This window comes from Geotrypetes seraphini, chromosome 3 (assembly GCF_902459505.1).
Source record: "Geotrypetes seraphini chromosome 3, aGeoSer1.1, whole genome shotgun sequence".
Classification (NCBI taxonomy): domain Eukaryota; kingdom Metazoa; phylum Chordata; class Amphibia; order Gymnophiona; family Dermophiidae; genus Geotrypetes; species Geotrypetes seraphini.
In genome coordinates this window covers 91602471-91627499 of record NC_047086.1, presented here as the reverse complement: position 1 = coordinate 91627499, position 25029 = coordinate 91602471, and the positions used below count along the sequence as shown (strand labels likewise).

The following is a 25029-nucleotide window of genomic DNA, read 5'->3' as shown; positions in this document are numbered from 1 at the left end:
TATAAAGCACTTTGAAGCACCAGTGCACTTTAAAAGTTTTGCACATTTCTCTCTGTCGGTTCTGAGTGTTGAAATGAATTGTGTGGTCTCTTCATGATAGTCCCACCCATGCAATACTAATGAATTTAAGAAGTATAGATTCATTAATTTAAATATGAAGGAATTAAATGAAATGAACATTGAACAAATATTGAACATTTAAAAGAAGATTAGAAAAAGGAGATTTAGTTAGGAGATATTATATAAACTTTTTATGAATTAATAATAAAGTAATTAATATTAAGGGCTCCTTTTACGAAGGTGTGCTAGGGTTTTTAGCGCACACACAAAATTACCGAAAATCTACTGCCTCCTAAAAAGGAGGCAGTAGTGGCTAGCACGCTTGGGAATTTAACGCGGGCAATGGCCCTAGCGCACCTTTGTAAAAGGAGCCCTAAATGTTTTTAGTTATGGTAGGGAGGAGGGATTCATGCCAATGATGTAAAGAGGAGTAAGAGAAAAGAATTTATTTCTCTTGGAAGAAATCCCAGAATGGAAAAATTACTCCATAATCTGAGGCTTGTCCCTGTTTACTTAATAATTAACAATAAAATTAAAACCACAGAGTCATTTTGACTTTTAGGAATGTTCCTTTTTTTGTATTTAATGGACTGAACACCCAGATGTGGCACCTAAATAGTGGGGTACCTTATAGGGCACTGCTGTGAACTTCACAAAAAGGGTGCCATGTCTTCATCTCACTACAGCTCCCTTATAGGTCATGGTGAGCCCCCCAACCTAACTCCAGAATCCCCTAGATCCACTTATCTACCACCCCAATAGCCTTTATGGCTGCAGGAGCCACTTATATGCCAGTACAAAAGGGTTTTGGGGGTATAGGGGAGTGCACGTTTCAATATCAATGCAGTGATTACAAGGGCTTATGGGCATGGGTCATCCTCTCCATGGGTCCCTAACCCACACCCAAGATGGCTTAAGACGCCTCTGTGCAGCATAACTAGGCTTTCCTATGCCAGGCTGCCAGGTGATTATGTTCTGGAGGCACAATTTTCAAGTTGTGATTAATATTTTTATGGGGGTGGGGGGTCAGTGATCACTGGGGTAGTGTGTGGAGGTCTGTATTATGTGTTTGCAGTGCTTATTGGTCACTTTAGGTGGGTTTTTGTGACTTAGATCATGTTTTAAATGGTCTAAGTCACACCGTCCAAGTTCAGTCGATCCTGTGATGTATAACTTTCAGTTATACATGCAGTACAACTAAGTCTAAGCCAGCCCACATTCTGCCCAACTCCCACCCTCGACACACCTCCTAACACGCCCCATTTAGCTATGGTCGTTCAGCGGCACTGTGAAGGCCTAGGTAGTTTTTAAATATGTTCAAAACCCGGTTTTATTATCGGCACTTAGAAACATAGAAATAGACGGCAGATAAGGGCCACGGACCATCTAGTCTGCCCAACCTAATGACCCTCCCCTACCTTTACTCTGTGAATAGATCCCACATGTCAATCCCATTTGGCCTTAAAATCAGGCACGCTGCTAGCCTCAATCACCTGAAGTGGAAGACTATTCCAGCGATCAACCACCCTTTCAGTGAAAAAGAATTTCCTGGTGTCACCGCGCAGTTTCCCGCCCCTGATTTTCCACGGATGCCCCCTTGTTGCTGTGGGACCCTTGAAAAAGAAGATATCTTCTTCCGCCTCGATGCGGCCCATGAGATACTTTAACGTCTCGATCATGTCTCCCCTCTCTCTGCGTTCCTCAAGTGAGTATAGCTGTAATTTATCTAGCCGTTCCTCGTATGGGAGATTCTTGAGACCATCCGGGTTGCCATTCTCTGGACCGACTCCAGTCTCAGCACATCCTTGCGATAATGCGGCCTCCAGAATTGCACACAGTATTCCAGGTGGGGCCTCACAATGGCATAATGACTTCTATACAATGGCATAATGACTTCAGGCTTACGGCTGACGAAACCCCTGCGTATGCAACCTATGATTTGTCTTGCCTTGGATGAAGCTTGCTCCACTTGATTAGCAGCCTTCATGTCCTCACTGACGATCACCCCTAAGTCTCGTTCTGCTACAGTTTTTGTTAGGATCTCGCCATTAAGGGTATAAGTCCTACATGGATTTTGGCTACCCAGGTGCATAACTTTGCATTTTTTGGCACTGAAGCTGAGTTGCCAGGTCCTAGACCAGCGCTCCAGTAGGAGTAGGTCGTGCATCATGTTGTTGGGCATTGAATTTTTGTCCGTTTTGCTTTTGCCCACTACATTGCTTAGTTTGGCGTTATCGGCGAATAATGTTATTTTACCTCGGAGCCCTTCTGCCAAGTCTCTTATAAAGATGTTGAATAGGATCGGGCCCGAGCTCTGCGGCACTCCACTGATCACCTCCGTCATTTTCCAAGTGCCGACTTAGGCCGGTTTTTAGACATTTTAAAGTTTTGATTATGAGCCCCTTTCTGTCTAAGCTGTGTTGCTTTGGCCACATCAGGAAACATAAGTATTTTTGCTCCACAGTTACAGCATTTTTATTCATGAAATAAGTTTTCAAAATTAAAGTCTCATCACATTCAGTGGAGCATACCTTCAACAGGGTGGATCTATTCTTTCTTACATCTTGAGAATCTTCTAAGAAACCTGTAAGATCAAATTCTGTTGTAATCAGTTGATCCACCCCTTCTATAGGAAATTTTGAGCACGATGAATATAATAGCAACTAGAAATTACCATTGAATCAGAATTTTGTAAACCTAAAGTTTCCTTGATGTATTACCTCAAAAGAATTTCAGGAGATAGCAAATGAATTATTGGGAAATTTTAATAATTGCAAGCTTTTAGATCTTGCACTATTCTCCAACATTTTAATTTTCAAATGTAAACTAAGGCCCTCTTTTACAAAGGTGCTCTAAGCATTTTAGCGTGGATTTAGCACATGCTAAATCAACGCGTGCGCTAACCGCTAACATGTCCATAGGATAACATGCACGCATTAGTGTTTAGCACACACTAAAAAGCTTAGCGCACCTTTGTAATAGAGGGGGTAAGGGAATCTTTAACTGATGATGTGGAAACAGCTTGCAGGGCAGAAACCTGTATTTCAACCATTAAAAGTCTTTTATCAAGGATCTTTACATTAGTCTACATTTTCTAATTTATCAACAACTGTCTGTGAGAAAACCTGATGTTGATTAATGACTGATTTTAACAAACACTCCATCTTAACATTAATTAACCAAACATCTTTCAAGGAAATTTTCTGTGGTACCTCCACTAATCCATAGTAGTCAGAGTCCTTTACCAACACAGGAAGAATCTTTGGCTTAGAACTGTATGTGGTACTGGATTGTCTGATGAAGGTATATTAGGACCTTCGTTAGGACTCAATTCAACAGGAAAAAGAGGAGGGAGTGGAGGTGTACCATACTAGAGCAGTGTTCTTCAACCACCGGTCCATGGACCAGTGTCGGTCCACTGAAATTTCCTGCTGGTCCGTTGCAACGTTAGAGGGAAGGCTTCCAGACGAGGCACGGGACGTGCGAGGTGCAATTAGTACTATTATGGGGGCGGGGTCTGGGGTGGAGATTGGGTAGAGATGGGTGGGGTCTGGCCCACGACTTAGCCCAGTGTTGTTCAACCGCTGGTCCACGGACTGATGCCGGTCCACAGAATAATTATTTTATTTCTGCCAGTCCATAAGTGTAAAAAGGTTGAAAAACACTGATCTAGAGGACTGACAGAAACCCCTGAAGACATATCAGCGGCTGGAACATGTGGAGAAGCCACAATAGAAGTGGTGAAGTGTCTATCTATAGGACCAGTAGACATTGGAGTTGAGACCTTAGTTTTATCTTTTCATTTACCCATTATATAAAAGACATACCTTTATTAACTTCCAAAGTTACTTTAATTTCTTGTGGCTCCTCGTGGCTCCCAAGGGGCCTAGCGTGCCCCTTAGGGCACATCCTGCAGCTGCACGCCGGAGTAGCTGCGGCTTTTTCAAAAGGAGTCAAAGATCCCCAGTGACAACTCAAGTTGTTTCTTCGGGTACCTGATGTGAATGGCACACCAAACAGTCCTGAGCAAACTCAGAGGATCAAAAGGCAAAAACAGTCCGCAAATGAAGACGCACACAATAAGTATCACCTCTGTCAAACTCTGAACTATTGACTTAACAGTTTAATGTGACTCTTGAAACAGCTATCCATGAACTGAGAACTGCATAAAAACATCTTGCACTCAGGAGCTGTAAACTAATCAGAAAAAAGGATACATCGCTATATAAGGCAAAGCCTGCTTTATGCTTCCAGTGTAATAGAACACAAAGAGCAAGAGAATACCATCTGAAAAGAAAAGAAAGAAAAGCATCATTACTGCTAATATACTAAAGCTGATAATTTCATTTATTACCTGCTTATAGCTACAAAACCTTTACTGCTAAATGGAAAAAAAAAAAAAAAAGTATTACCTTGTGCAATGAGGATTGGATATTCCAAATAGGTTTCTAGCGGATAATTGTAATATATCTGGTACCTTAGGAAGACAAGAAATCTAAAGGAGAAAAAATAAGAGTGTACTCAGGAAGAGTGCAAGATAAAGGATAAAGGAGAAATACATATTTTATTTTTGCAGATTCACTTTTTTGATATCTTAAGAATATATTGGATGATAAATATCTGGTAACTGGTTTAGACTGGTTTCAGTTTTAAAGAAATATTTATTTATAAAATGTTCACATTCATGGTTTGAGGCTATCACAGTACAACAAGAATCCAATTTTTTATACTTGGTGGTAGATTTTGGACAGCAAACAGTGTGGCTGAATATACCTGCAAAACATGCGTACACCTCTTTAGTTCTTCCTCCACAGAAGACTAAATAACATAAATAAGTCAGTTAGTAATACAAATAATTCAAGCAGTTGAAGAAATTGCACCAACTAAGTTACTACACTGCGTTCTTTTATCCTCTTGTAAAAATTATGAGATATGGATTAGAGAATGTCATGGTAACTGTTACCCCATGGCTAGCCGTGGGTTACCCACTGGAAAGGTGAAGAAAAAAAAAACTAGTTGCTATGGGTACAGGGACAAGGCCATTCACCACCCTATGGAGTGGTGAATGGCCTTGTCCCCGCAGTAGAGAGTTGCGTGGGGACAGAAATTCCACCCATCCCTGCCAGAATCCCACCCGTCCCCATCAGAATCCCCTTTGTCCCCATGAGGAATCCCCTCCGTCCCCGCCTAAAAAGTGCATCATAGAATATGAGCACTTTAAATAATAAATATCAATCTAAAATGAACAAATTAGAACAACAGAAAAAGATATATAGAAGGCTAAACCATCGTATCTACTAAAATATATACAAAATATTTCATCGGGAACCTTAATGTGTTACACAATGAATTAAAAAACTTAATTAAACATAATAATAAGAAATATTAATCAGATGAAAGGTAAAAAGCATGATGATAACAGATTTTGGTACAATTCATATATAAAACAACCATGAAATCAATATGAAATAAATAGTATATCAAGCTCAAATTTGAATTAATCAGACAGAATGATAACCAATATTAAAAATGATTATGCTAATGATTGCTTTAAAAGATCAAAAGACATGGTGTGACAAAATATAATGCAAAATAGGAACTTAATACAAAAGACCATCTCATCAAGTCATAATATATCAAGAATAAAAGTTTAATAAATACAATAAACCATCTCATCAAGAAGTATAGTATAGCAGGGGGTGCATGATAGGGGCAAAGAGAAAGACAAAACAGTACTATGAAAACACATAATATGACATTAAGGAACATAATAAGAACATAAGAAACGCCTTCACCGGATCAGACCTTAGGTCCATCTAGTCCGGCGACCCGCACACGCGGAGGCCAAGCTAGGTGCTCCCTGATGGAGACCTTGATTACCCGTATCCCTCAATGTGATTTGTAAGAAGGTACGCATCCAACTTGCGCTTGAATCCCAAAATGGTAGTCTCCGTCACAATCTCCTCTGGGAGAGCATTCCAAGCGTCCACCACTCGCTGTGCGAAACAGAACTTCCTGACATTTGTCCTTGACCTGCCGCCCCTCAGTTTGAGTCCATGACCTCTTGTTTGTGTCACATTTGACAATGTGAATAACGGTGCTTCTTGCTCTATTTTGTCGAATCCTTTTAGTATTTTAAAAGTCTCTATCATATCCCCTCGCAGTCTCCTCTTTTCGAGGGTGAACAGTCCCAGTTTTCCGAGGCGTTCTTTGTAGCTCAAATTCTCGATACCTTTTACTAGTTTCGTGGCTCACCTCTGTACCCTCTCCAGCAGGGTTATATCCTTCTTTAGGTATGGAGACCAGTGTTGGATACAGTATTCCAAGTGTGGTCTGACCATTGCTCTGTAAAGTGGCAAAATGACATCCGCCGATCTACTCGTGACTCCCATCTTTATCATGCCCAACATCCTGTTTGCCTTCTTTGCTGCCGTCGCGCATTGAGCCGACGGCTTAAGGGTCCTGTCTATCAGTACCCCCAGGTCCCTTTCTTGTTCGCTTTTGGCCAATGTTACACCTAACATTTTATATCCATGTTCCTTGTTTTTCCTACCCAGGTGCATCACTTTGCATTTTTCTATGTTGAACTTCATCTGCCACTTTTCCGCCCATTTCTCCAGCTGGTTCAAATCCTTCTGGAGATCCTCGCTGTGCTTTTGTGACCCAACTGCCCGACATAGTTTTGTGTCATCTGCAAACTTGATTATATTACTTGTTGTTCCCTCTTCCAGGTCATTTATGAAGATATTGAATAAGATGGGCCCAAGAACCTAGCCCTGGGGTACGCCGCTTGTCACCTTCTCCCAGTCCGAGAAATTCCCATTTATGCTTACCCATGATGCAGACGAGAGGAAAAGGCTGAGTGAAGTGGGCTAATAAACGAATAGGATATAGAAAAACAAAAGAAATAAACAACGTGAGACCATAGGACTGGCTAAAAACAAAACCAAAAGAAATGGTGAACGTAATGTAAGCCATTGGGACTAATGAGCTCTAAGGGAGAATGTAGCTGGCTAAAAAAGACTGAAATAAAACTTGAAATAAAAATCAGAATTAAAGCACTGAATATCTGTAAAAGACTATTAAGCCCGGTGTAACGTACTGATTATAAGCTGTCTTTGATAGTGATGGAAAGTCCCACACATCTTTAATCAAAAACGGCTAAAATAGCAAAAGCCACACAATGAACCACCTGACATACTTGGGGATATGTAGGTGCTAAAGTAACAAAAAATATAGAAAATATAAAAATAAGGATAATGATGTTCTAAGTAAACAATGTAATTAAGCCAAAGAGGAACGAATGGCCTTAATAATTGAAAAGAAAAAAAGGAAGAAAAGAGAAGGCAGACTCGCCGAATAGCAGAGATAGAAACATCCAGAATAGCCAACATAGAAACCGCTGTATAAAAGGCCCAAACTAAAAACATAGTTGTTATGCATCAAAATAATCTTATGGGTAACAGACTGACTAGATGAAGCTAATGGCATAGAAAGACCCCATATGAAGCAGAAGAAGACTTTATCAAATAGCCGGTGATAACTGGAGATAGGCAAAATATCACGAAAAAACGCTATGGAAGAATCACCTTGCACATGCCACCGCCCGACCTATCAGCAGCAATGCAGTGAGCTCAGCACATAGACATGCTGAGCGCCTTCGTGCTGCGCTCACTGCTCAGAATGGCTGTTCCCGCCGCGGAGCCTGACTAGTCTCATCTTGAAAATTAGGTAGGCCTCAGAATGGGAGCCCCAGTTCCATCCTTGTGGTAGTCCCATGGGCCTGAGAGGGGTCCCAGTGGGAGTCCCATTGATCTTGGGGGATCCCCGTTCCCGTGCAGACCTCTACCCCGCAGTTAAGTATCTTGCGCATGCTGCCTCACTTCTCACCAATCCCGGTCAGCAGCCATCGCAGGGTCCAGCAGCCCCCTCCCGATCGCTGCGATCCGGACATCTCTTCCCCTTGCCGAAGCATCTCCTCCCTCCCTTCCCCTCACCTTCGCTGGCGATTATCAGTTCTCTCTCCGAGTCGCCTGAGCCTTTTCTTAAGTCACGCCTGCCCCCAAACTTCTTTTCGGATGCAATATCCTGTTTGCGTCTGGGCAGCTCGCATCAGATAAGTTTCATGGCGGCCACGCACGCAACTTGTGAAAAGACTTGGGCCACTCAGAGAGAGAAAACTGAAAATCACCAGCGAACGTAAGGGAAGGGAGGGAGGGAGATGCCCGGACCACGTGAAGGGCGCTGAAGGGAAGTGGCGAGATGGGGGGAGGAGAGACAAGAGGAACAGATGCTGAAGGGAAATGGAGAGGAGAGGGTGTGCAGCAGACACTGTATGGAAGTGGGTAGGAGAGAGGAAGGAGAACACATTGGAAGGAAGTAGAGAGAGAGAGGGGGGAGGGGAGAGATCAGCAGACGCTGCATGGAAGTGAGTAGGAGAGGGGGACGCTGGAAAGAAGTGGCAAGGAAGTGGAGAGGAAAGAGAAACAGACGCTGGATGGAAATGGAGAGCGAGGGAGGCACAGACACTGGATGGAAGTGGAGAGAGAGGGAGACACAGACACTGGATGGAAGTGGAGAGAGAGGGAGACACAGACACTGGATGGAAGTGGAGAGAGAGGGAGACACAGACACTGGATGGAAGTGGAGAGAGAGGGAGACATAGACACTGGATGGAAGTGGAGAGAGAGGGAGACACAGACACTGGATGGAAGTGGAGAGAGAGGGAGACACAGACACTGGATGGAAGTGGAGAGAGAGGGAGACACAGACACTGGATGGAAGTGGAGAGAGAGGGAGACACAGATACTGGATGGAAGTGGGGAGGGGAAAGAGTGGAACAGACACTGAAGGGAAGTGGGGAGGAGAGAGAGAAAGAAGGGAGCACATACTGGATGGAAGGAGGGGCTAAAGAAAAAAGGGCACATGCTGAATTGGGGAGACAGATACCAGATCTGAGGTAAGGAAAGGAGAAGACAGATGCTAAAAACAACCTGAGGGAGGGAGTGAGAGATGGACGGGGAGAATACAGAGATGCCAGACAATGGAGGGAGCGGCAGGAAGAAGATGGTTGCCAGACCGATGAAGGTGGGGGGGGGGGTGAGAGGGAGATATGGAAGGGAGAGGCGGAAAGTTTCTGGTAGAGGCATAGAAATAGAGCATATGCCATATGGAAGAGGCAGAGAGAAGGCAGACAGTGGATGGAAGGAAGAGAATGATGAGAAGATGAGGAAAGTAGAAACTAGACAACAAAGGTAGAAAAAAAAATTCTATTTCTTTTCTTTTTTGCTTTAGGATAAAGTAGTATTGTAGCTGTGTTGATAAACATTTATAAACAAAGCCTTGCCAGCGGAAGATCTCTTCCTCTAGTTCAACAGCCAGAACTCTGATTTATAAAATTACAATTGTACAGAATATTGCTTCTTTTTATAAGTTAATAAAATAAATTCACTATAAAACTATTTGAAGCTTCTGTAGATGGGATCAGATGGAAGTAGAATTGAGGACTAGAAGCCAACCAAAATTGCTATTAAAATTGTCTAACCACTTCTGTCCAAAACTTAAAACTAAAATTTTGTTGTGTGAATGTGAACCACTGAGACCCGCTGGTGTTTGTCCGAGCTTGCAGTCAGCAGTAGAGTTACTATATAAAAGGATTAGTCCAATAAAATGGTATTTTCTTAATTTCCATTTTTGTCTTATTTCTATTTGTTAATTTGTAAAGCAGTGATTGTTATTTGTCAGGTTTTTTTTCAAATTTGCATCTGCTATCTTTATATTTTGCACAGTATTAGGGGACATGTGTTATGTTTCTTTGGTGTTGCATTGTATGCAGAGTCTGGCTTCTTGGCTGTTTAGTTTAACTTTTGTCTACATATTCCTATCTTTAGTTTGTGATTAGGTATATCTGTGTTCTGGGTGTATGAAAAGGCCATGGTTTTCTGTTGGCATTGACTGTGCAGGATCGATGAGTATTAATCTGGCTTGTTTAACTTTACAATAAAAATTGATTCAACTTTAAACTTAGGGCTCCTTTTACAAAGCTGCACTAGTGGTTTTAGCACACGTACCGGATTAGTGCGCGTTAACCGAAAATCTACTGCCTGCCTGGTAGCGGCTAGTGCACGGGGCAATTTAGCGCGCGCTATTCCGCGCATTAAGGCCCTAGCGCGGCTTTGTAAAAGGAACCCTTAAAAAGCTACGTCGCTGAAAGTGAATCAAAAATCGATTCAATAGGCCAAATCGAAACAAACAATTGTTCACTGAATCGGGTAGCTCTAGTCAGCAGAACCTCTACAAACCCCACAGGAGATTACTACTCTCCAGTTCCGGGTACTGCAAGCATAGGCTAGCAACTGGAGAGCTACGAGGGTCATTTCATAAATAATGCACAGGTTGGAAACATTGGGAAGCAGATGATGCAATTGCAGTAAACCTTGTTTCACTTTCACTGCAGTGCTTGAAGCAGTATGCTTAGGAACTCTGTAGTGTACATAGTGTGGCTGTGACAAGTGTTGGAAATGGAGGCTGCAGGTGTCTCGGGTACTGTGTCTGTTGATGATCAGAGGTCTTACATCAAGATTGAAACCCGACAGAAATCCACAGTGCGTTACGTGAAGTTTGTGATGAGTTAACAGTGGACCGAAGTACTGTGTCTCATTGGGCAACTCATTTTCAGAGTGGTCATGTGAGCATAGATGATGATGCAAGACCAAGAAGACCGAAATCAACAACCGATGAACGATGTGTGAAACTCGTGTCTGATGCTCTTGAACAAGATCGTTGTGCGACATGCGAGGAACTTTCTGAAACCACAGGGATTCCACCGACATCAGTATACCAAATTCTGACATATGATTAAAAAAAAGATAAAAATTTCTGTGCGATGGGTCCCCCATTTCTTGACTACTGAACAGCAGCAGAGACGCCTAGACAATGCAACTGTGCTAAAACAAAGATTTGACGTTGAAGATCAGGCATTCTTGAATCACATTGTTGCTATTCTCACGTTTTACCACTTCTCCCTTTTGTACCAGTAAGTCAATTTGTTTCATTACCCGTCCACTTTTTATTTTTAAGTTTTTATTTCATTTTAACAGTATTTTGATAATTGTAAACCATTTAAGAACGTTTTTTTATAAACGGTATATCAAAGATTAACTAAACTTGACACTTGAACTATTGATGAAACGTGGATCAAAGACTTTGAGCCACAGCTGAAATCACAGTCCAATGAGTGGAGAGCTCCATCTTCCCCACGACCAAAAATATTTCGACAAGTTCAATCAAAAATCAAACAAACGATGATTTTTGCTTATGATCATGAAGGCATCATTATCACAGACAAAGTTCCATGTGGAAGAAGTGTCACAGCAGTGTATTATTGTGATTTTTTGCAAAAAATGCACAAAACCCGACCTCAATTGCTCTTGGTGGGGGCCACTCATTCTTCATGGCAACGCTCACCCGCACATAGGGAATATCATCATTGAAAAATTATGCGAATATGGATGGGAAGTGTTACCTTATACTCCCTATAGTTCAGACATGAGTCCACCAGACTTCGACCTTTTTCCAAAGTTGAAACAACCTAGGCATGGACATTGTTTTGCATCTGTGGAAGAGCTTTCTTCCGCCGTTACCCGAGCCATTCGGCACCTGAACAAAAACGGTGTCTTGGATGGAATAATGAAGCTTCCCGGATGTTGGGACTCGGTCACTGCAAAGCAGGGATTGTAAAGAAATACTTGAAAAATAAATAAACATGTAAATAAAAAAAAAATAGTGTGCATTATTTATGAAATGACCCTCGTATTTAAAGTCTTTTCAACAAGTCTGGCATATTTAAGTTCTCAAGCCTGTGCAAATATAGTAAAATATCCTCTAAGGCAGGATCCCTGTGAGAATAAATATTGTTTTTTAAAAAAACATTATTACTATCTTTTTGCCTATACCCTGGCTGCCTGCTCTTGTTTTTGGACACTAAGCAGGGTCTGGCCTGGCTTGTACCTGGATAGGGGACCACTGGGGAAAACCAGGTACTATAGGTTGCAGGGCCCTATGTTGGGAAGCATCAACATTGTGGAGCCACACACTGCGTGGGAGAAGGCAATAGCAAACCACTCCTATATTATGCCTTGAAACATCACAGGGAGGATTCCTCACTGTGCATTTAGCCATGGGTCAGTGGTTGACTCAAAGGTACACACACTATCTTTTTATATTTACCCAAACTGTGCACAAATAACAAGAGAACACAGTGCTGATATGTTTTTCGTTTAGTATTTGGTTATAAAACTGATTAAGGACAAGCATGATATAACTGTGGACATTATACCTGCCTGATACATAATCGAGAACAAAAATGCATATTATTACTGAATGCAAAGATTATGTGCTCTGAAAAATTACAATCAAGAGCAAGAGGTTTATAGTGCCAGCTGGTGTGCTAAATGTTCTGTGCTGCTCTGACATTCATAGGAACTTTATGATCGTCAGAGCAGCGCAGAACATTCAGCACACCGGCTGGCGCTAAAAACCTGTTGCATGCTTTTGTAAAAGGGGGGGGTTAATGTGTACAGTGCTGCATACATCTAGTAGCACTATAGAAATGATTATTAGTAGTAAAATCACCCAAATAGTAGCCAAGCAGAGTATATATAATAATTTAAATCATGAAAGACCGTATTTTACCTCCAAGCAAAATAGTCTCTGCACCTCAGCGAATGAAAAATGAAGCTAAAAACCTCAATGCTTTTATTTGCAATGACAGCTAATGTCAAATCTCCACACAGAGGCTAATTGCTAAGGAGCTCATCATCCCAAATTTACCCCTCCCTCTTTTTTTTTTTTTTTTTTACACAAAACCGTAGCGTAGTATCGGAGTTGTTACCGCTGCGCTAGTTTTGTATAAAGACGCGTTACAGAGAGCATGAGTGATAGAAGTTGATTTGACTTCTCTTCTTAACGCAAAAGGTACTTCTGTGACAGAAAAATGTGCAAATAATTGTAGGTTTTAACACTAACTCTCCTACTTTTGTACAAAATTTAAAAGTATTCCAGTATTTGTGAGATCTCAGGGATGCGGTATACAAACCTAAGGTTTAGTTTAGTATATATTTTAAACAATATGTCTAAGTTAAGAATTAAAATACAGGGGTTTTTTTCCCCTCATTTTAAAGTTCCTGTAAACCATGCGGAGCTCTATCTTTATAGAGAAGATGCAGTATATAAACTTAAGGTTCAGTTTTAGTTTAAAGTTTGTTTCTTTTCCTTTTTTAAAACAATTATCTAAAGGCACTGAATGATTTAAATGGAACTTTCCAGACCTGTGGCGAATACAGTAGTAGTTTACTGCCAGAAATGTGATGGAAGGGATGCCTAGGTGCCTCTTGATAAGTCATTTTGCCTTTCCAGCAGACATAGGGCTCCTTTTACTAAACTGCGGTAGAACTTTTTACCGCAGGGCCAGGAGGTCCATGCTCCGACGTTCATTCAATTCCTACGAGCGTTGAAGCATTTGCCTCGCTGGCCCGCGGTTTAGTAAGGGGGAGACATTTATCTTCACTGCAGTCTATTTGCCCCGTTTCTTACCCAGTGAGCTCTAGCAGTAAACTTTTCAGGCTCACGCCCTGAGCGGACTTGGCAGCCATGACGGCGATTATCTGCGGGAATTTAAGAACCATGCACACTAGCAAAGTGCTCCAGTTAGCAAACAGCAGCAACTCGGACTCCATCCCTGCCGGAGTTCAAGCTCAGCAACTGTGGGGACTACCGGAACTAAACCAATTCCTGCGGCTCCAGAGCCTGAGCTACGTCAGTAACTGCGTCGCCAGGCGACTACGGCGACGCTGCACCTCGCGCACGCGCTCCCGGGTTGGGCCCGGTGAGCAGCCGCGGCAACGCGCGCAGGTCCTTCTTCGGGTTCGCTCGGCCCTGATACGAGTCGGCTTCACTGTGCTCCGAGTTTGACTGGTCAGCTCTTAAGTGGCAATGGGATAATAAGAACATAAGAATACAGTATTGTGTTGTCTTACTGGGACAGACGGAAGGTCCATCAAGCCCAGTATCCTGTTTTCAACAATGCCCAATCCAGGTCGTAAGTACCTGGCAAGATCCAAAGGAGTAAACAGATTTTATGCTGCCTAATTATGTTGCTGTTTAGCATAGATGCCTTTTTTTTTTTTTTTCTTTCTTCAAATGAGTGGGAATGCTAAACACACAACATGAATTATCGCACCTGGACTGAATAAAACAAATTAATTATTCTGTACTGGGGTGGCCCTGCACTGGTACTAGAGAGTTGCACAGAAATCCCACCCATCCCCGCCCGTCCCCATAAAAAGCAGCAATTGCTTTTGACAGGATCATCAATTCCACAGTTTCTTTTGTGTTTCTGCTTCTGTTTTCCTTGTGGAATCTCTTTGGTGGAACCCTTTTTTGGTTTTCTGTTCAGGTAATTAACTTATAAACCCCCTCTTTTACTAAGGCTGACGTGTCCATTATATTATATGGACGAACCCTGCTTCCAAAAGCCTTCCATCCCCGTGGGAGTCCTGTTGGCCAGAGGGGGTCCCCGTGGGAGTCCCGTGGGTTAGGGGGGATTCCCGTGATCCCTGTTCCCGTGCAGACCTCTAACTCGTATAGCTGACCCTGTATTGTTGAAAGTAAAGCTGAAAAACTGATGAAGAGTTGCTGAAAAGTGCTGTTAATGCCAAATTAACTATAATGGAATATCTTAGTGTTTGCCTTGAATCATATGCCTGGTGACAGCAAAGAGATGTGCAGTGTAAAAAGAAAACACTAAAATAAATATAAGGTGCCAGCTCAGCTGATTGTGGCTCTTCTCTGCCATCCCAGCTGATCATGGGCAGTTGAAAACAGTTTGCTAGCAAGGAAATGGGGGAGAGATATGCCTACCTGAGCAGGTGCAAGGCACAGTTTCTCCCCCATTTACTGGGGCTGCTCTGTACAAATAGCATGCATATAATTTGCACGCTATTGTATTGAGCATTACCCAGTATATTAAAATCACTCCCAACCAGGTAGGTTGCTGGAGATTTGTGCATCAGGACCTCAGACCTTAACCTTGCAAAGTTACTGTGGACCCCTTGTCGGTGGAGTGGTATAACTATCTCTAGATATAAGTTGGTGAAAGTGTCACAGGACCTAGCATGGTTCCCAAATAACTCCACACAACCAAGGGATTCATTAAGAAAAGTATCAAGTTTATTCAGCAAAACTTTGTGAAGAGCACTAGGTAAGCACCAATTTGTAAGGCTGGATGGTATTCAGCGATTGGTAAGCTTACAAAGGCAAACAGAATGTTTTATTTACTATTTCAAGTTCATAGAAACTTAGATTAAATGCTACAAGATACAAACTGTTCTGCCCCCATGTTATGTGGGCATTTGCTCAGTTTCTTATATAAGAACTAGTTAAGTGTTTGTAATAAACAGATAAGTAATGTGCTCTGTGGACTTAAATTCCCAGAGGGCATTGCTTTTCCTGAGAGCTGGGCTGCTTCCTCGGAACATAAGTCTGACTCCTTCTCCAATCTTGGAGAGAGCAGCAGTGTTGCCAATTGGGCAGTTTTCCCACCCAAATAGGCTAGTTTTTAAGCCCGATGGCGGGAAATAAAGGGCTTGGAAGGGAGACTGGTTTTTGGGCTATTTTTTTTCTGTAACTGGCTATTATGGGCAGGTAACAGGTTGTTTTTTTTGTTTGTTTGTTTTTTCATTGGTTCTGCTGTAGCACAACGGCCAATCACAAATGACCTTAGGAACTCAGAGGTCGTTTGTGATTGGTCCATTGTGCCCCAGCTGCACCAATGAAAATTCATGAATCTCAAGACCAGTCCGGCGGGAACAGGCAAGCCTCACTCTGGTATTGCCATCTACTTCTTTCAGCAAGTTTCAGAGTTTCAGTCCTGAACACACAGCATATGTGTTTTAAAGCTACTAAACCCAGTGGATTTGTCATTTTACAGGCTCTACATTTTCAGGCAGACATTTGTGTGGCACAGTGAGGGAAGCAATATAGTGACAGTTTAGCACAGTGAGCCCTGGGTACACACTTTAGGCTGTTGACTTCGGCAGCCTATATCAGTAGAATCTGGCAGGCTCACTAAGAAGTCTTGTCTGTTTATATTTTGATGCTGTTTTGGGGATGGGAGGGAGAAAAGCACTCCTTGATTCAAAGGTAATTGTGCTGTTTTTTTTTCTTGAAAAAAGACACCTCTGATCTAAGAGGTTCTACTTGGTTTAAAGTAGCACTTGTTTGTTGTGAATAGAGCCAAAAGGGAGATGCAGCACATACACACCTATTATTTTTTGTAAATTATGTTTTGGGTTTGGCATTACAGCAACCTCTGGAAAGGTTACAAAACACATACATTTGTATAAATGGCTCATTAGCTTTATTAACACATTGCAGCCTTGAGGTGCACCAGTTTGTTAGTGTGATACTTTCATGTCATGTTGACACTTAGAAAAAAAAATCTGATTGAAAGTTCTCCATTTAGTTGCTGCTTAACCAGCACAAAATCTCATAAGTAAACTAAAAATATCTCTGCCTACCCAAGCTGAACCATTTACACACAACATAGATCAGACTAAGTAGCAAAGGTGTGCATGAGTTTATTAGAGGCTCCAATCATCGAGTCCCCTCATTTGAACATTATATGCCTGGTACACTGTGATTACATGATAAGATTAAACACATCCTTGCAGAACTCTTAGGCTTAAACAACACTATCATAAGGCTTGGGAAGCCCTATTTAAAATGGTGACAAGACTCTAACTTAATTTGAAAGCTTCATGCTGAGAGCAAGACATTGATAATGTTGTGAATTGTTGCTTCACACAGTGACTTGCATTTTTCATATTTTTAGGGCTCCTTTTACTAAGCTGTGATAGCATTTTTAGAGCACATTAAACCTGCGCTATACGGCTAGAATTAATGCCAGCTCAATGTTGGCGTTAGCATCTAGCACGTGCTAAGCGCACACGAAAACCACTCGAACCCCAAAAAGATTGCAGGAGGGATGCCCACTCCCTCCTGCCATGAAGGCCCTTCCCCTCCACTCCGAAGAACAAGGTAAGAGGGATGCTCACTCCCTCCTTTCGTTGTCCCCCCGCCGTCGGCCCCCTCCCCCCTGTACCTTTAAGTCGGGAGCAAAAGGGGTGCTTAGTCAGACCCTCCTGCTCCTCCAGCCTCCTGCACAATGCGGGCCTTAGGCCCTGCACTGGTGGCCTTGATTGACTCAGGCTCCTCCCTTGGGAGGGGCCTGAGGCATCTGAGCCAATCAGGGACTTCCTTAGGAAGGAGCCTAAGGAAGTCCCTGATTGGCCAAAACAATTGCGCGTCATCAAGTTTCAAGTTTACCTTTATTTGATGAATCGCTTATCACAATATCTAAGCGATGTACAGTTAAAAACCATCAGAGTGTGGTAATACATTTAGTTTACAGAAATCACTTAAGAGACAGACATACATTTAGTTTACAAAAATCACATTATGCATGTTTATAAGTAACTCAAATGTAGGATGACACTCGGCTATGTGGGCTCGAGGGTTCTCCAAAGTGGTGTGGAAGGCTGGTGGACAGCAGAGGCATCTCCCTGAAGCAGCGCTGCCTGCAGCTGTACAGGGACCCTGATGGTTGTGCATGGCTGGCCACCTACAAACTGCAGCATCCGGCACCCGTGCATCATCCAGACAGGCACCCACCCCTGGGCCACCCCTCGCCACTTCCTCCCAGTTCCTTGGGTTGTGGAACAAATTGTCTGCGTTGCCATTATTTTCTATGGGGAACTTTGATTTGATATACAAGTACTTTGGATTACGAGCATGCTTCTGGAACGAATTATGCTTGTAAACCAAGGTACCACTGTACTTTGTGTATGTCATATATGTATGAGACAATCAAATTTCAATAAATAAAGTACATTATATTCATTGTATGCAAAGTTGTGTTTATGTGAATATTTCTAGGGAACAGGGTCCAAAGCTTTCATCAGATTCTTAAATGGATTCGTATCTCAAAAAAAGATTAAAAATCACTGATCTAGGTGGTTTACAATAAAATATATTCAGCAAATGCCAGATAGATAGATAGATTTTTTTAGATAGATAGATAAAAAGGGAAGGGAAATAAAATCTTCTCCAGGACTGAACCAGCTTTCATTCTGAGGGGACGAAGGCAGGGATAAGAAGTGAAGTTTTATCACTCAAGTGATAAGCATCTTTAAAAAGAAAGGTCTGATGTCCTTGTTTGTAACTTATCCTACCTCAAATCTGCTTCTGTCACTTATAGGGAAGCACACTCTGCTAAGGCTACTTTTCTTCCCCAGGCTCTTCCTACCTACTGCAGCCTTGCTTGCCACACCCTTGGAGTCCTTTCAGAGCCTCCTCATTCTATTCAGCCTCAGGGTATTTAAATTCCTCCCAGCCTGAGCCCCATCCCTTTGACTCAACAGGGTTGACCCACTTACCCTAAGGTGGCTTACTCAGTATCAGTAAGCTAGTGCCCCTTGCTGTAAAGTAGTTAATTGCAATATCAGTGAGGGGTGATTTCACTATACTACCCACTCCCTCACATCCCATTACCTAGGATCCATCATCGGTGTCAGGTCAAAAGCGCGCCGGGACAAAGGCGCGAGCAGACAATTGAGCGCATCGTGGAGGCGCGCGCTGAAGAAAATTACTGTTTTTAGGGCTCCGACGGGGGGGCATGGGGGGAACCCCCCCACTTTACTTAATACAGATCGCGCCACGTTGTGGGGGCATTGTGGGGGGTTGTAAACCCCCAAATTTTACTGAAAACTTCACTTTTTCCCTGTTTTTAGGGAAAAAGTTAAGTTTACAGTAAAATGTGGGGGGTTACAACCCCCCAAATCCCCCACAATGCCAGAGCGATTTGTATTAAGTAAACTGGGGGTGCTCCCCAACAAAAACCCACGTCGGAGCCCCTAAAAACAGTAATTTCCTTCGGCGCGCGCCTCCGTCTTGCGCTCAGTTGTCGGCGCGCGCCTTTGTCTTCCGCGTTGTTGTCTATGAACCTCCATCATCTCTCACTTTCTCTTCAATTCCTCCTGTCCTCCCTGAGAATTCAGCAAACATCGCCGGCAGGAGGGATGCCCAGTCCATGTTCACAAGGCATGTGAGCATGAGAGACCCCCCTCCAGGCGCGTAACGTGCGCCTCTCCTGAAGCAAAGGTCTCCAAAGAAGTCTATACTGGTGTGTTCCTTTATACCTTCACCCTGATCAGTATGACATCACACTTGTCAACCAAACAGCCAACAGAGGCTGTCCTTAGGTTTGAACAAAGAAACTTCCTCTTAACATAGAAAAAAGTTTTACACATATATTTTTGCTTACATTACATTCTGAATGCGCAACACATTATAACATACCCAATAGACACATTGTCATTCTCAAAAAGTTTAAATCAAACAGCCTTTCTGTTAAAGCCAACCTGCATTTCTGCTTTCAGCATCTGAAAAAAGTCTTTGGTCCCTGTCAGCACAGAGGAGGGGCTACTTCCCCCACAGAGTAGAGTTGCTTAGCTTAAAGGTCAGAGAGGTTAAATTACAGATGTGGTACTTTTCAGAATTTCCTTAGGTTTAAAATATATAAAATATGTTTTTCAAAACCAATTCTCATGTTTAATATACATTCACACACATAATCACTCATGGGATCCCATCACACACCCACATCACGATATATTGCATTCATAAGATACATATAACTATCTGTATTCAAAAATGTGAAACCCTATATCTTCCAGAAGCCAGACTGAGAGGTCTGGTATTAATTAGAGCCATGAAATTAAGGCGGGAAACTGCACAAAGATGCAGAGAGGACAGAGAGAGACAGAAAGAAACATGGAGGCAGTTTAATACCTCTAGAAGTGTGTCATGTATATCCTGATTTCCCTTATGGTCTTGCTTCACCTAGCAATTCACATAAATATGAAATTCCCAATTTCCTATGTTACACATCGATTTCCTGGTCTTTTGTTAATTATCCTGACTTCTCAAAGTTTTAAATGTATTTGCATGTATATAAGACCCTCTGATCAGGACTAGAAAGGTCTCTGTCACGCCCTGCTAATGCTTCTGCGCAGTTTGCGCCAAACCAGGCCTTCAGAGTAAGACTTTTCACCGCTCCCATGGGGCGGTAAAAGGTCTTGTCCCCTTTCCCACAGGGCATTGAAAGGTCTTATCCCCATTCCTGCAGTAAACCAGTTGCAAATGTCTCCTTTCCTGTGGATTTACTGCGTTGACCACTGTTTACCGCAGTAAACGGTCCCCATGTCATTCTCTAGTACTAACTGTAGAGGGAGCTAAACAGTCCAGTGAAGTACTGTAGAGGTAGAGTGAAAAATCTGGAGTGGATTCCTTCTCCAGCATACAGCTAAAGGGAAATAACCCTACTGTCTAGAACAGACGAGCAACTCTGGTCCTCGAGGGCTGGAATCCAATCGGGTTTTCAGGATTTCCCCAATGAATATGCATGAGATCTATTTGCATGCACTGCTTCAATGAATATTCATTGGGGAAATCCTGAAAACCCGATTGGATTCCGAACCTCGAGGACTGGAGTTGCCCACCCCTGGTCTAGAATGTCTCACCTATCTACTGAAAAAGAGCTTACCAGGATAAGTACATAATCTCCTTTTATGGCATGTCCAAGAACTTCTTGTTCCTCTACCAGCATTGTATACATTATTATATGACCTTATGCTTTGATCTATGTGGGATGTTTTTTGAGGTCTATTAGAACTCGGTTGAATAATCACAAGTCACGAATTGTCAACAAAATTATCTCTGCTCATGCAACATTGGATGGATTCTAGTAACACTTAGGAAGATGTGTACTGTCAAGTTTTAGACAACTTTCAGTTAGGGTGGGAGAGTGGTAATTATGAATACTGTATTTTTTGAATTTGAAAGAACATCTTGCACCTCCTAGCTCCTTGCTAGCAGAAATCAGTAATGTGCTGTATTCTTACTCGCTTGAGATCTTATTCATTTTAAGCACCTGGGCTGTAAATTTATATAGGCAGTCCAGTTACAGACAGCCAACTTAAATACGACTTGTACTTAAGAACGTGGTTGCGGCTTCATTTGATTTCACTGAGCAGTATTTCCAGTGGCAAAGACTCCTACACTTCACTTGTGGCAGGTTCAGGAATGATGCACGACCACATTAAGAAGAGTGTGTGGTTGGGCATGCTGTACCTTAGAGGGAACACTGGGGACAGTTGTCCCTTTTGTCAGCTGGGAGCAGAGATAAGCAGCAAGAATCCTAAAATCTACAAGTTCTGAGTTACATACAAATCCGACTTAAGAACAACTTTAAAAACGTAACTCATTTTTAACCCGGGGACTGCCTGTACTACATCACATGTGTGAACTGCTTTAACTTTGATTGATAAGGCAATATATAAAATGAAATAAACTTTAAAAAAAACCCCACACTATAAGCTATCAGAGGTGTCAAGAGGCCCATTGTTTGAGATCAGGGGTGCTGAGGGGACCCATTGAGGAGGCTAGGGAGACTCAATGAAGTGACTGGATATGTCAGGGAGGATCAGGGGGGAATATCAGGGAGATCTGATGTGTGCAGTCAGAGGGGATCAGATCAGGGAGAGATATGCAGGAGGGTGTGCTGCCACAGCAGTACCAATGTTTCTCAACCTGATCCTGGAGAACCCCCTTGCCAGTCAGGTTTTCAGGATATTCACAATATGTATAAACTTGATTTGCATACACTGCCTCTGTTATATGCAGGTTTCTTTCATGCATATTCATTTTGATACAGTGACAAAATTCATCACCATTCCCGTCCCCACGGATAACCACAGGAAACCATTCCCATGTCATCCTTTAAGGAGAGAAGGTAGAATCAGAGTATGAACGGGCACAATGGTGATAAATTCTATCACCGTGCCATTCTCATGGATATCCTGAAAACCTGACTGGCAAGGGAGTACTTGAGGAATGAGTTGAGAAACATTGATTTATACTATGGAAGCCGCCAATCAAGGACATACAGTGGCCATGCTACTGAATTGCCAGTAGCACACAGCTGTACTTACCATCTTCTCTTGAGGCGGTGGTAAGTTTGTCAGTACTATCAGTAATTCTTTTTTATTAGTAATTCTGATGGTGCACGGTAATGAACTGTGTGCTAGCCGATGTCACGCCCTGATCTACTCCGATGTTAGGCAGCTAATTCAGAATTTTTACAACATTGGTTGCCTTTTTAAAGCAGGAGACAGCAGCATGGGCCTGTGCTACTGTCTGCTGTGTGGTAAACTCCAACATTAGCTGCTCAATGCAGCTTAGTAAAAGGACCCATTTCTTTCAAAAGATTCTCTGAGGGACTGAAGAAGACTAAATTCAGTCATTTCTGACTAATTTGATAGAATTAATTACCGGTAAGTGTGTAGAATAATATTTTAGGTTACTTATGCTAGCAGCTGACAGGATTTTGCATGAATAGACAGAGAGTAATATAAGAACTGAAGTACAGTAAATACAAGCTTGCATTCATTTGAAGAGAGTTGAATTCTTGTAATGTTGTAAACTGAGGGTTCAGCCTATATGGTTGATGAACAGCAACAGAACTGGAGAAGTGAATACAGGATCTATATTCCTACAAGCATTCCATGTTCACACAATGAATAGATTGCATAGTGAAAATAAAGTTGTATTCAGCTGTAGAATAAATAGATGTAAAAAGATCTTATTTTTAAATGAAGAGGTATGCTGGGTTTTTTTTGTTTTTTTTTTTAACAAAGCTGCGGTAGAGGCTTCTACTGAGGGCCAGTGAGGTAAACGCTCCGATGTTCATAGAATTCCTACGAGCATCAGATCATTTACCTTAACAGCCCGCAGTAGAAACCTCCACCATGGCTTTGTAAAAGGAGCCCTTGATAAACTCCTAATTCTGTACAGGTTCGGTGTGGTTATTGTCTATGGTGATGTGCATTACCATTTTGTTTCTCTAGTGAAAGGAGATTTTGACCATAATCAGTAATATACAACCAAGTTCCCTCTAAATATTTCTGTGTCAAAATGTTCCCCAAATTATTCATAGGTTCATGTAAAATGTTTTGAGCTTTAAAATGTTAAGGGGTCTGTTTATGAAACAGTGCTAAGCTAAGCAGTTAATGTGAATTAGGATCTATCGCTGGCAATTTGAGAATTAGCACACTAATTTGTTTGTTAAATATCTAATATGAAATGGAGCAGGAAAATGGGATAAAAGAATGTGACTTACATCTTAATGTGTGTGGTGCGGTGATTAGAGCTACAGCCTCAACACCCTGAGGTTATGGGTTCAAATCCCTTGCTGCTCCTTGTGATCCTGGACAAATCACTTAATCGCCCATTGCCCCAGATAAATTAGAAGAGTATGAGCATACCGGGAAAGTCAGGGAAAATGCTTGAATACCTGAATGGAAACTACTTAGGTTATAAGTGGTATATAAATAAATAAGAGTGAGTCTTACCATCTTGACCCAGCCTGCAACAGTGATATTCCAGCCTGTGGATATCACATCCTCTGCTGAGGGCCAGCCCAAGTATTTTTGCTGTCACAGGCCTTAGAAAGATGCCTATAGGCTGGTTGTGGCTCTGGAGCTGTAGCATACCTCTGCCCAAGGAGTATAAAGGGATACAGTGCAGTTATTCAGTCATAACCTTTACAGAAGCTTCAACAAAAACACTGGGATCCCTCTTTTCCAAATATTTTCCCTAAAGCCCAGAAAGGATGCCTGAAATGCATTTAGGGCCCAATTCTGTAAATGGCACCCGAAGTTAGGCAGCAGTAGGCACCCTACTGCCATCTGAATTGGGTTTAATTGATTTAATTGGTGCACTGATTGGCTATGCCAATTAAAAACCAATTAAGGCTAAAACAAAAAAACAGAGGTGCCTGTGTGCTTCTAAAAAGGCTGCTATTATCCCAACTACAGTGGCGCCTTACGACGCCTAATACCACTGTAGGCATGGTTAACAGCAGAAGTGGCATTAAGCGTTGTAAAGCGCCTCCATAGGCACAATTCTCATGAAAGGTAGGTGGCAAAAATGTAGGACCTTTAAAACCCTGGCTTACATTTCCGGCACTTACCTTTCCGGCACTTACCTTTCTCGTAGCCGCGATTCTATAAACGGCACCATTGCGTTTTTAAGGTGGCAGTTACAGAATCCAGGCCTAAATGTTCACAAACTGTTATTCATCCTTTATAGTTAGCTATGTTCACATCAGATATTGGGTGCCATCTGCTGGTAGTGAAGCAGCAGTTTTAAAACTAAGCTCAATACTAGGGAATGTTAAAATAGTTAAAGAAAGTTAAACAGTGGGGCTCAAAGTGGTCCTTAGCCTTAGGGCCTCCTAGCCAGTCAGTTTTCAGGCTCTCTCTAAAATATATACATCCAGAACATTTTTTTTTTTTTAAATAATAATTTTTATTTAGAAAATTTTTATAAATACAAAGTACAGCAGTCCAAATACAAAGCACAACAAAAAAGAACGACAAGAAAGGTCTACTGCGTGGTTTCTTCATGGTGACTAAAAGTTCCAACAATATCAACCAAGAAAACCCCCTCCCCCTACCCACTCACCCCAGCACTCCAATGTCAAAAGTTCAAAAGAGCACTACCAGCTGTAGGAGACAAACTGTCCCAAACAGGAGCCCATACGGCCTTAAATTTCCACCTACCAGGACCACAGTGTTTTACATCTAAATATTCAAATTTTAACAAAGTAAACAGCTCATTTCTCCACATGGTAACAGGCACCTCGGCCTGCCTCCATAATAAAAGAATATATTTCCTAGCCAATAAAGAAGCTTTTTGCAACAACCGATTATTCCCATTGGTGAAACCCAAGGAAGTAATCTGAGAAAAAAAGTAAAACATCCGCCCTTCTGTAAATGCAATCCAACAAAA

General features: G+C 42.1%; 1 protein-coding gene across 2 annotated transcripts in view; it reads right to left on the bottom strand.

The window, feature by feature from the left end:
- Nucleotides 1-14026, bottom strand: part of SLC66A3 (solute carrier family 66 member 3) — a 53606-nt gene extending 39580 nt beyond the window's left edge. Inside the window, exons 1-4 of one of the 2 annotated variants that reach the window (XM_033935696.1) lie at nucleotides 13654-13731; nucleotides 4834-4878; nucleotides 4473-4555; nucleotides 4278-4347 (exon numbers count right to left, since the gene is read on the bottom strand). In XM_033935696.1, the coding sequence (XP_033791587.1) occupies nucleotides 4278-4347; nucleotides 4473-4555; nucleotides 4834-4844 (164 nt within the window). In that variant the 5' untranslated portion in view covers nucleotides 4845-4878; nucleotides 13654-13731. Of the gene's footprint in view, nucleotides 1-4277; nucleotides 4348-4472; nucleotides 4556-4833; nucleotides 4879-13653 lie in introns of both variants that reach the window. The other variant, XM_033935695.1, reaches the window with a different exon arrangement.
- Nucleotides 14027-25029: the final 11003 nt, after the last annotated feature.